At 42.2% G+C, this 12,570-nt stretch overlaps 1 protein-coding gene across 1 annotated transcript; it reads right to left on the bottom strand.

Annotated features, from left to right (window-relative positions):
- Nucleotides 1–2,775: 2,775 nt before the first annotated feature.
- Nucleotides 2,776–5,083, bottom strand: LOC128239423 (tripartite motif-containing protein 3-like). The gene is made up of 3 exons (XM_052956045.1): nt 4,973–5,083; nt 4,446–4,757; nt 2,776–3,984 (listed from the first exon to the last, which is right to left on the bottom strand). The coding sequence occupies exons 1-3, from the start codon at nt 4,980–4,982 to the stop codon at nt 2,960–2,962; spliced, it is 1,347 nt and encodes a 448-aa protein (XP_052812005.1). The 5' UTR covers nt 4,983–5,083; the 3' UTR covers nt 2,776–2,959.
- Between the last annotated feature and the right edge of the window lie 7,487 nt (nt 5,084–12,570).

The following is a 12,570-nucleotide window of genomic DNA, read 5'->3' as shown; positions in this document are numbered from 1 at the left end:
TATGATGAATGACTTCACATTGGATGAGATACGATGAATGACTTCACAGTGGATGAATTATGATGAATGACTTCACTATTGAGGAAGTACGATGAATGACTACACTGTTGATTAAGTGCGATGAATGACTACACAGTGGGTGAAGTACGATGAATGACTACACTTTGGATGAAGTACGATGAATGACTACACAGTGGATGAAGTACGATGAATGACTACACTTTTGATGAAGTACGATAAATGACTACACAGTGGGTGAAGTACGATAAATGACTACACAGTGGGTGAAGTAGGATAAATGACTACACTTTGGATGAAGTACGATGAATGACTACACAGTGGGTGAAGTACGATGAATGACTACACAGTGGGTGAAGTACGATGAATGACTACACAGTGGGTGAAGTACGATTAATGACTACACAGTGGGTGAAGTACGATAAATGACTACACTTTGGGTGAAGTACGATGAATGACTACACAGTGGGTGAAGTACGATGAATGACTACACAGTGGGTGAAGTACGATAAATGACTACACAGTGGGTGAAGTACGATGAATGACTACACAGTGGGTAAAGTACGATAAATGACTACACTTTGGATGAAGTACGATGGATGACTGCACTTTGGATGAAGTACGATGAACGACTACACAGTGGGTGAAGTACGATGAACGACTACACAGTGGGTGAAGTACGATGAATGACTACACAGTGGATGAAGTACGATAAATGACTACACAGTGGGTGAAGTACGATGAATGACTACACAGTGGGTGAAGTACGATGAATGACTACACAGTGGATGAAGTACGATAAATGACTACTCAGTGGGCGAAGAACGATGAATGACTACACAGTGGGCGAAGTACGATGAATGACTACACAGTGGATGAAGTACGATGAATGACTACACAGTGGGTGAAGTACGATGAATGACTACACAGTAGATGAAGTACGATGAATGACTACTCAGTGGGTGAAGTACGATGAATGACTACACAGTGGATGAAGTACGATGAATGACTACACAGTGGGTGAAGTACGATGAATGACTACACAGTGGGTGAAGTACGATGAATGACTACACAGTGGGTGAAGTACGATGAATGACTACACAGTGGGTGAAGTACGATGAATGACTACACAGTGGGTGAAGTACGATGAATGACTACACAGTGGGTGAAGTACGATGAATGACTACACAGTGGGTGAAGTACGATGAATGACTACAGAGTGGATGAAGTACGATAAATGACTACACTTTGGATGAAGTATGATGAATGACTACACAGTGGGTGAAGTACGATGAATGACTACACAGTGGGTGAAGTACGATGAATGACTACACAGTGGGTGAAGTACGATGAATGACTACACAGTGGGTGAAGTACGATAAATGACTACACTTTGGATGAAGTACGATGAATGACTACACTTTGGATGAAGTACGATGAATGACTACACAGTGGGTGAAGTACGATGAATGACTACACAGTGGGTGAAGTACGATGAATGACTACACAGTGGATGAAGTACGATAAATGACTACACAGTGTGTGAAGTACGATGAATGACTACACAGTGGATGAAGTACGATGAATGACTACACAGTGGGTGAAGTACGATGAATGACTACACATTGGATGAAGAACGATGAATGACTACACAGTGGATGAAGTACGATGAATGACTACACAGTGGATAAAGTACGATGAATGACTACACAGTGGATGAAGTACGATGAATGACTACACAGTGGATGAAGTACGATGAATGACTACACAGTGGATGAAGTACGATGAATGACTACACAGTGGGTGAAGTACGATGAATGACTACACAGTGGATGAAGTACGATGAATGACCACTCAGTGGGTGAAGTACGATGAATGACTACACAGTGGGTGAAGTACGATGAATGACTACTCAGTGGGTGAAGTACGATGAATGACTACACAGTGGGTGAAGTACGATGAATGACTACACAGTGGGTGAAGTACGATGAATGACTAAACTGTGGGTGAAGTACGATGAATGACTACACAGTGGGTGAAGTACGATGAATGACTACACAGTGGGTGAAGTACGATGAATGACTACACAGTGGGTGAAGTACGATGAATGACTACACAGTGGGTGAAGTACGATGAATGACTTCACTTTGGGTGAAGTACGATGAATGACTACACAGTGTGTGAAGTACGATGAATGACTACACAGTGGGTGAAGTACGATGAATGACTACACTTTGGATGAAGTTCGATGAATGACTACACTTTGGATGAAGTACGATGAATGACTACACAGTGGGTGAAGTACGATGAATGACTACACAGTGGGTGAAGTACGATGAATGACTACACAGTGGGTGAAGTACGATGAATGACTATGCTGTGGATAAAGTACGATGAATGACTACACTTTGGATGAAGTACGATGAATGACTACACAGTGGGTGAAGTACGATGAATGACTACACTTTGGGTGAAGTACGATGAATGACTACACAGTGGGTGAAGTACGATGAATGACTACACAGTTGGTGAAGTACGATGAATGACTACACAGCGGGTGAAGTACGATGAAAAACTACTCAGTGGGGTGACGTACTATAAATGGCTATATTTCGGACGAAGCAGGATGAATTCCTACACGTTGGACAAAGTACGTAATTTGAACGTCCAAAAAAATGACATTTATTCGATGAACACAATTTTGAAGCTTATAATTAATTTATTATTACATCGTAGCTTAACAAAGTATCTCTGATCAATGGCATAGTTCATTATTGGATATTTACTTGGTACTTAACACAATACTATCTGAGTCATGACCCACCTTTTATGAGTTCAAGATAGTGTGCACTATGCTTGACAACTCAAATATGAAGACAACTTATACAGTAATATGAATAATAGAGCTTATTCATATGCAGTTTTCTAAAATGGAGAGGTATCACACGTGCGCGACTATAGATATCCGGTGCGGTTTAAGTTTAAACACCTTGACCTCGCATGCCTTGAGATGACCAGATGACACAAAAAGGGTCAGGTCCGGGCTAAGGTCTAGCCCCTTGGGATGCAGGACCCCATGACCTTCATCCGCCACGTGGCATACGAACACGCCCTCGTGCGTGAACATTGACACGCGGTTGTTATAGTGATCAGCTACAATCACGTGACCAAAATCGTCCGTGCATACACCGTACGGCGTTTTCAATTCCCCGTCACGTTTTCCGAATTTACCGATTGAACGAATGTAGTGCCCTTGTTTGTCAAATATCTTGACACAATGATGACCTGAATCTGACACTAAAATTTCGCCCTTTCGTGAAATACACACGTATCTTGGTGAGGCGAATTGCTGCTCTTTAATACTATGGTTACCGATGTATTTCACAAACTGACCTTCCTTTGTATGTAATGACACTCGGTTTGAGAACGCGTCCGTTACAATAAAGTTGCCCTCGTCGTCTGAACATATCCCGGAAGGAGCCTGAAATAGTCCAGCACCGAACGACCATTTAATTTCGCCGTCCTGAGAAATCACCAGGACAATTCGACGTCGTCTGCACGTTAACGCGATGTCGCCGTCACGCGTTATACACGTGGACCACGGTTCCCGGATCTCAAGTCCGCCGTAAATGACGGCCGTTTTGCCGTCACGCATACACCGCTGTATCCGGCCGTTCACCATATCCGTAACCAGTACACACCCATCGGAGACGAACGTCAATCCCGTAGCGTCCTGAAATTCACCGACGCCTTTACCCTTTCTACCAAACGTCATTCCGACGGTTTCGCATGTTGTAATTACGCTGGGCTTTGTGGCGCAATCTTGTTTGTGCACGATATTTACATGGCACAAAAAGCTGTCTTCTTGGCTTGTTTCATTCTGGTTCTCGTCGACGTTTTGTCCCCGGATATTGGTTGGAATTATCTCAGCACAGTTACGTTTTATTCCAGAGTCAGGCTTACCCCCTGAAAGAAAAACAAAGCATCTTGTACTCGCAATTTGTAGTGATAGAGTATGTTCATGAATAATTTAGATAGTTAGTAGTATTAAAGTAACATCTGCACGCTTAAATTTATATTTGTTACAAATGAATCATTTTTGTTAATTGCAAATATTGTTTCATACTCCAATGACTGATAAGCACAGCCAAACGTTTTAACTCGACCGTGACGGCCCCTTTAAATATATTGTCCGTTTCCTATGTAGAGGAACCAGTTCTGGAGCCCGTGAGGCACAGACGGGACTGGCACACATAACCTTGACCAGGGTAAACAAAGTGTTTACATTAATTATTTTACAACGGTTATAACTAAATCCCGGACCGTATAACCATATTGTATATTTTTCATGTGACGTTTTAATATGTCCGAAGGTAAAATTTCCTCAAGCCGGTTTTATAAGCAACATTTACACACTAAAACAATACCGTTTTCAACGGAGGTAAGCGGGGAACCAAACTTGGAGTGCAGCTCATCTATGTCCGCAAACGTAACGCGACGTTGACGGCTGTAGCACTGTCCCTCCTCCTCAACGTTTTTTTCCGACCTCGTCCGTCGACGAGTTCGTAGAAGCGACGTTATCGGAATTCGTGTAACGTTGTTGACTTCGGACGTCGTTTCGCCAGAGAGTGACGTCCTTCTTTGGCGTCCCGTTGACGTGTTTAGTTCTGTAAGACCATCTTCCGACGTAGCTCTCGTATCGTCTGATTTGAAAACCATGGATCGGCATTTTCGTAGGACTGAAAATAGATACAAAGGATGGTTGATTTAAATCGCCAATGGGACCGCCCTTCATAATAATATCCAGTTATCATTAATATGAAATTATAAAAACAAAACAAGTAGAACATTAGCCAATGGTAAAAAAAATCTGTCTCATAAAAAAAGCGTCCACTCACTTTTACAGAAACTCAATATGTGTTCATTATAAGAAGAATAAATTGAAAAGAAGTACCTGTATCCATGCGTTTGGCTTAATTGGAGAGAACTCAAATTGTTGATCCACTAAATGTTTACATAACATCGGCGGACTTTGTAGATATCTTCACTATGAACTCATTCAATTAAAATATCGCCGATAAATTTTCAATTGTCACAATCAAACAGACTAACAGTGATTATGAGAGTGTACTATGTTGGCTGTTGAGATGATGATGCACAACTGTGAGTTTATTTTAAACGCCACTGGACCAAAGGATTGGATAGTGAAGTATGGCCATGGATCCAATCAATGTGGCAGACACCTTTCCATTGGCCTATCCACGCGGGCCTCGTCGTTCATTTATGTTATCTCCGAAATGCGTGGATAACAAATGTTATTATATAATAATACATTGTTTAATGTCTAGCTTCGGGAGTAAAGACGCCGAAAACCTGAAAACTTGGGATGAGGAGAGGGCAGCCCTGAACAATGACACATTTCAATTATCGATGTTATTACTATCCTATCACTTTGCGTGGTCAGAAAGAGCAGACTCTGGCCTCACCAAAAGCGGACAGTCTATATTTGCACCGCTTATGAATTTTGTACCTCATGATTCAATATGATTGATTGAGGCTTACCTTTTAAAAAATGTTTCAATAATCAATTAAACAAACATGTTTGATCCAAACTATCAATATTGTTTTTGAACGTAAAGACGGGGTTGCTTTAGAAAAGGGATTTGCGTGTTTACGAAAAATGATTATATATCTGTGGATAAGTTTTGCATCTCTTTTTGTCACTCCGGTAGTCCATATCCATCTACTTCTGACATGAATATAAACCCGTACATGGTAGAACATCTTCTCAAAGTGACTGTTCATTTTGTTTTTTTTTCTTATTCTAGGAGCGTTTTAGTTGGTAATAAACTGGTTTCGGTTTTATACCGGTTTCACGAACTGTGTATTTGTTGTAACAGTTTCAAACAAAAACAAAACCAGTTTCATTCGTTTTTTAACGAAAACCGAAACCGGTTTTTGAAACTTCCGAAACCCCTACCGGAGGCGGTTTCATCGGTTTGTTCCATCCAAAAACTAGTTTACTTCGAAAACAACATGGCGGATTGTGATCAACCTCGTTTGTTTAAACTCATTTTTTTTATAACAATGCCTAACAATGGGCAAATGAGCTAAACGAAAAGGGTTACATTAGTAAGTGTGTCGTTCAGTAGCTACAGTAGCTCCGCTATGTTGTTGAAAATGTACACAAAACCATGCATTTGTTACTTCAAGCAAAACTATCAAAACCGGTTTCGTAGCTGCTGAAACTATTGAAACCAAAACTGAAACTGGTTTGGTATCAACAAAAACGCCCTATAGTATTCTTCAAATGACCAACCCAAAAATTGCCGTTATGAGATCAAACAATATAGGCTTGGAAGACTGTATATTTCATCCCGTTTAACTTGTATACCCCTTCCTCTTTATGTTCAAAAGGAGTAATTTGACATCTGGTTTTGCATACGATTTTAGTTCTTAATATTTTATCCCCATTTGATGGGTTGTGATTTCTGCCATTTTGTACTTTCGCCTTGTCGTACAAGTGTGGGGTCGAACATGCCAAAAATACCCCCACCTCTTGGCGCATTTCATCCACGCCAAAAGGGACCAATTTCGCTTTTGCGGCGTGTCACATTTCATCCTAGCCAAAGGGACCAATTTCGCTTTGCGGCGTGTCACATTTCATCCACGTCAAAGGGACCAATTTCGCCTTTGCGGCGTGTCATATTTCATCCACGCTAAAGGGACCAATTTCGCTTTTGCGGCGTGTCACTTGATGCATCTATGCCGTGTCACTTGACGCATCTTCGCAGTGTCACTTGATGCATCTTCGCCATGTCATTTGATGCATCTTCGCCGTGTCACTTGATGCATCTTCGCCGTGTCACTTAATGCATCTATGACTTGTCACTTTGCGCATCTTCGCCGTGTCACTTGATGCATTTTCGCCGCGTCATTTGATGCATCTTCGCCGTGTCACGTGATTCATCTTCGCCGCGTCATTTGATGCATCTTTGCCGTGTAACTTGATGCATCTTCGCCGTGTCACGTGATGTATCTTCGCCGTGTCATTTGATGCATCTTTGCCGTGTCACTTGATGCATCTTCTCCGTGTCACTTGATGCATCTTCGCTGTGTCACTTGATGCATCTTCGCCGTGTCATTTGATGCATCTTTGCCGTGTCACTTGATGCATCTTCGCCGTGTCACTTGATGCATCTTCGCTGTGTCACTTGATGCATCTTCGCCGTGTCATTTGATGCATCTTCGCCGTGTCACTTGATGCATATATGCCGTGTCACTTGACGCATCTCCGCCGTGTCACTTGATGCATCTTCGCAGTGTCACTTGATGCATCTTCGCCGTGTCACTTTATGAATCTTCGCCGTGTCACTTGAAGCATCTATGCCATGTCACTTGATGAATCTTCGCCGCGTCACTTGATGCATCTTCGCCGTGTCACTTGATGCATCTTCGCCGTGTCACTCGATGCATCTTCGCTGTGTCACTTGACGCATCTTAGCCGTGTCACTTGATGCATCTTCGCCGTGTCACTTTCAAATAGAAATATTTACCACCACTTGGCGCTTTTTATCCACACCATATGGAATAGTTGGCACATTTTCGCCCCGCCCCGCCAAGTGGATGTTTTTGCATCGGAAAGGCGTATATATACACATCAGCCACGGTGTATTTTTTATTTTTGACAATACACCAAAAATATCCAAATAGTTTGTTGCTGATAAAGAATAAATCGAGTCCAAAAAACTATTATTCTTCGATAAATTACAGATTCGCTTGAGCACACAGTTCATATGGAACTAAAGTATGCATGTTTCATTATGAATTATTATACGCGAAAACCAATTAATTTATGCTATTCTAAAACTGCCAATTTGAACTGCTTTAAGCTGATCTTTTCAGCTGATATAACTAGGGCTTGCATTTTAAAGTTACTTTTTAGGAGAATGTATCAGTATATTTTGAGTAACAAGTATTTGGTGCATTATCGTTACAAACTCATTCGTGTCAGTCATTTTAACAGTCTTACGTCGGGGGCATTGGTGTGTGACATTACAAATAAGTGAAGTCATGACCCCCACCACCCCCGCACCCCTCCATTCAACTCGCTCCGACATTTACCCACTATACCCCACCATCAACCCCGGCAGAATTAACTTGACTACGCCAATGTATTTCTATTGCTAATTAATAACGCTGAAGAATGCGTGTATGCTAATGCTGATAACACATATACAATATCAATTACACCTGCATCAACAAACTTTATCCAAGATAACCTATCTTAGATGATGTCATCTCTTTAGTACCCGTCCGTTTAAACATATAAATTAAGTATACTAAAAACTTAATTAAACGTTATCGTTTCTTCATATCATCTGTGATACTCTAGACTACGAAAGGTTATAGGTTTCACTATATATAGTTTATAAACAGTATTATCGCTAAAAATCGGTCAGGGACTCGTATATAATCTAATCTATATGTCTAATCTTCAATTATTTGGATGAAATGCCCTACTTTTTTAATCGTAATGGTCTAAGCATAAATAGAAAAGTCAGTCACAGATGTTTGATTTTATTGATAATCATGTGAATACGAAGATTTTATTTTATTTATAATATAAATGAATAAACAGATCATCCTCTCTGGCTGGTATTGAATGCTCAGTATGCAAACCTTTGTTTTAAAAACTTAAAATATATGACTATTAAAGCATTTATTTCCATGACTTGTCATTCAATTATGGAGAGAAAATAATTGTTGAGAGCAATTATATATATATACACTGAATGAATAAGCCTCTTTGATTGAATAAGCTCAGCTCTTTTAAAACATAACAGAGAATGTAAATGCTATTTTGTTAGTGTGCTTATCAAAACAATTAAGTATTTCTTACTGTAAAATAATAAACAAAAGTATACAGTGTGATTTAGTAGGCGTTACTTTTTTATTTTGAGAACAGGGATTCTGTACCATACCGATCTATATTAGGGTGTATCACTATTGTAAAAAGGTAAGTATAAAATGGTCAAATTTTAACTAGTTTACTAAAAAATGCACATGTTTTAGGAAAGTGTGGAACACAATCCACACTGCAATGAATGTAGGGTCGGAAGGAACAAATTAGGGTCGGTCGGGATAAATATTTGTTTACGTCTAACAAGCATGTTTTGGTCATTTTAAACTTAGGGTGCAGTCACACTATAGCGTATGGCATTAAAGTATGTGAGCGTACGATAACAATTGCTCATACGCTCGCATACGCTGATATACGTTAGGGGTATGTTAGGCATAAGTTGGTAACGCTCCAAGCACGCTGATATACGTTAGGGGTATGTTAGGCATAAGTTGGTAACGCTCCAAGCACGCTGATATACGTTAGGGGTATGTTAGGCATAAGTTGTTAACGCTCCAAGCACGCTGATATACGTTAGGGGTATGTTAGGCATAAGTTGGTATCGCCCCAAGCACGCTGATATACGTTAGGGGTATGTTAGGCATAAGTTGGTAACGCTCCAAGCACGCTGATATACGTTAGGGGTATGTTAGGCATAAGTTGGTAACGCTCCAAGCACGCTGATATACGTTAGGGGTATGTTAGGCATAAGTTGGTAACGCCCTAAGCACGCTGATATACGTTAGGGGTATGTTAGGCATAAGTTGGTAACGCCCCAAGCACGCTGATATACGTTAGGGGTATGTTAGGCATAAGTTGGTAACGCCCCAAGCACGCTGATATACGTTAGGGGTATGTTAGGCATAAGTTGGTAACGCTCCAAGCACGCTGATATACGTTAGGGGTATGTTAGGCATAAGTTGGTAACGCTCCAAGCACGCTGATATACGTTAGGGGTATGTTAGGCATAAGTTGGTAACGCTCCAAGCACGCTGATATACGTTAGGGGTATGTTAGGCATAAGTTGGTAACGCTCCAAGCACGCTGATATACGTTAGGGGTATGTTAGGCATAGGTTGGTAACGCTCCAAGCACGCTGATATACGTTAGGGGTATGTTAGGCATAGGTTGGTAACGCTCCAAGCACGCTGATATACGTTAGGGGTATGTTAGGCATAGGTTGGTAACGCTCCAAGCACGCTGATATACGTTAGGGGTATGTTAGGCATAAGTTGGTAACGCTCCAAGCACGCTGATATACGTTAGGGGTATGTTAGGCATAAGTTGGTAACGCTCCAAGCACGCTGATATACGTTAGGGGTATGTTAGGCATAAGTTGGTAACGCTCCAAGCACGCTGATATACGTTAGGGGTATGTTAGGCATAAGTTGGTAACGTTCCAAGCACGCTGATATACGTTAGGGGTATGTTAGGCATAAGTTGGTAACGCTCCAAAGACGCTGATATACGTTAGGGGTATGTTAGGCATAGGTTGGTAACGCTCCAAAGACGCTGATATACGTTAGGGGTATGTTAGGCATAAGTTGGTAACGCTCCAAGCACGCTGATATACGTTAGGGGTATGTTAGGCATAAGTTGGTAACGCTCCAAGCACGCTGATATACGTTAGGGGTATGTTAGGCATAAGTTGGTATCGCTCCAAGCACGCTGATATACGTTAGGGGTATGTTAGGCATAAGTTGGTATCGCCCCAAGCACGCTGACATACGTTAGGGGTATGTTAGGCATAAGTTGGTATCGCTCCAAGCACGCTGACATACGTTAGGGGTATGTTAGGCATAAGTTGGTATCGCTCCAAGCACGCTGACATACGTTAGGGGTATGTTAGGCATAAGTTGGTATCGCCCCAAGCACGCTGATATACGTTAAGGGTATGTTAGGCATAAGTTGGTATCGCCCCAAGCACGCTGATATACGTTAGGGGTATGTTAGGCATAGGTTGGTAACGCTCCAAGCACGCTGATATACGTTAGGGGTATGTTAGGCATAGGTTGGTAACGCTCCAAGCACGCTGATATACGTGAGGGGTATGTTAGGCATAGGTTGGTAACGCTCCAAGCACGCTGATATACGTTAGGGGTATGTTAGGCATAGGTTGGTAACGCTCCAAGCACGCTGATATACGTTAGGGGTATGTTAGGCATAAGTTGGTAACGCTCCAAGCACGCTGATATACGTTAGGGGTATGTTAGGCATAAGTTGGTAACGCTCCAAGCACGCTGATATACGTTAGGGGTATGTTAGGCATAAGTTGGTAACGCTCCAAGCACGCTGATATACGTTAGGGGTATGTTAGGCATAAGTTGGTATCGCTCCAAGCACGCTGACATACGTTAGGGGTATGTTAGGCATAAGTTGGTATCGCTCCAAGCACGCTGACATACGTTAGGGGTATGTTAGGCATAAGTTGGTATCGCCCCAAGCACGCTGACATACGTTAGGGGTATGTTAGGCATAAGTTGGTAACGCCCCAAGCACGCTGACATACGTTAGGGGTATGTTAGGCATAAGTTGGTATCGCTCCAAGCACGCTGACATACGTTAGGGGTATGTTAGGCATAAGTTGGTATCGCCCCAAGCACGCTGATATACGTAAGGGGTATGTAAGGCATAAGTTGGTATCGCCCCAAGCACGCTGATATACGTTAGGGGTATGTTAGGCATAAGTTGGTAACGCTCCAAGCACGCTGATATACGTTAGGGGTATGTTAGGCATAAGTTGGTAACGCTCCAAGCACGCTGATATACGTTAGGGGTATGTTAGGCATAGGTTGGTAACGCTCCAAGCACGCTGATATACGTTAGGGGTATGTTAGGCATAGGTTGGTAACGCTCCAAGCACGCTGATATACGTTAGGGGTATGTTAGGTATAAGTTGGTAACGCTCCAAGCACGCTGATATACGTTAGGGGTATGTTAGGCATAAGTTGGTAACGCTCCAAGCACGCTGATATACGTTAGGGGTATGTTAGGCATAAGTTGGTAACGCCCCAAGCACGCTGATATACGTTAGGGGTATGTTAGGCATAAGTTGGTAACGCCCCAAGCACGCTGATATACGTTAGGGGTATGTTAGGCATAAGTTGGTAACGCCCCAAGCACGCTGATATACGTTAGGGGTATGTTAGGCATAAGTTGGTAACGTTCCAAGCACGCTGATATACGTTAGGGGTATGTTAGGCATAGGTTGGTAACGCTCCAAGCACGCTGATATACGTTAGGGGTATGTTAGGCATAAGTTGGTAACGCTCCAAGCACGCTGATATACGTTAGGGGTATGTTAGGCATAAGTTGGTAACGCTCCAAGCACGCTGATATACGTTAGGGGTATGTTAGGCATAAGTTGGTATCGCCCCAAGCACGCTGATATACGTTAGGGGTATGTTAGGCATAAGTTGGTAACGCCCCAAGCACGCTGATATACGTTAGGGGTATGTTAGGCATAAGTTGGTAACGCTCCAAGCACGCTGATATACGTTAGGGGTATGTTAGGCATAGGTTGGTAACGCTCCAAGCACGCTGATATACGTTAGGGGTATGTTAGGCATAGGTTGGTAACGCTCCAAGCACGCTGATATACGTTAGGGGTATGTTAGGTATAAGTTGGTAACGCTCCAAGCACGCTGATA

Source organism: Mya arenaria, chromosome 6, assembly GCF_026914265.1.
Source record: "Mya arenaria isolate MELC-2E11 chromosome 6, ASM2691426v1".
Classification (NCBI taxonomy): Eukaryota; Metazoa; Mollusca; class Bivalvia; order Myida; family Myidae; genus Mya; species Mya arenaria.
The sequence above is the reverse complement of the archived record's forward strand: the minus strand, read 5'-3'. Positions and strand labels throughout refer to the sequence as shown.

Bases quoted from the DNA above. Each gene is read 5' to 3' on its own strand.
- LOC128239423 (XM_052956045.1), bottom strand. The intron at 3,985-4,445 runs GTATTGTTTTAG...TTTTTCTTTCAG, and splicing joins GCTTACCTCCGTTGAAAACG to GGGGTAAGCCTGACTCTGGA.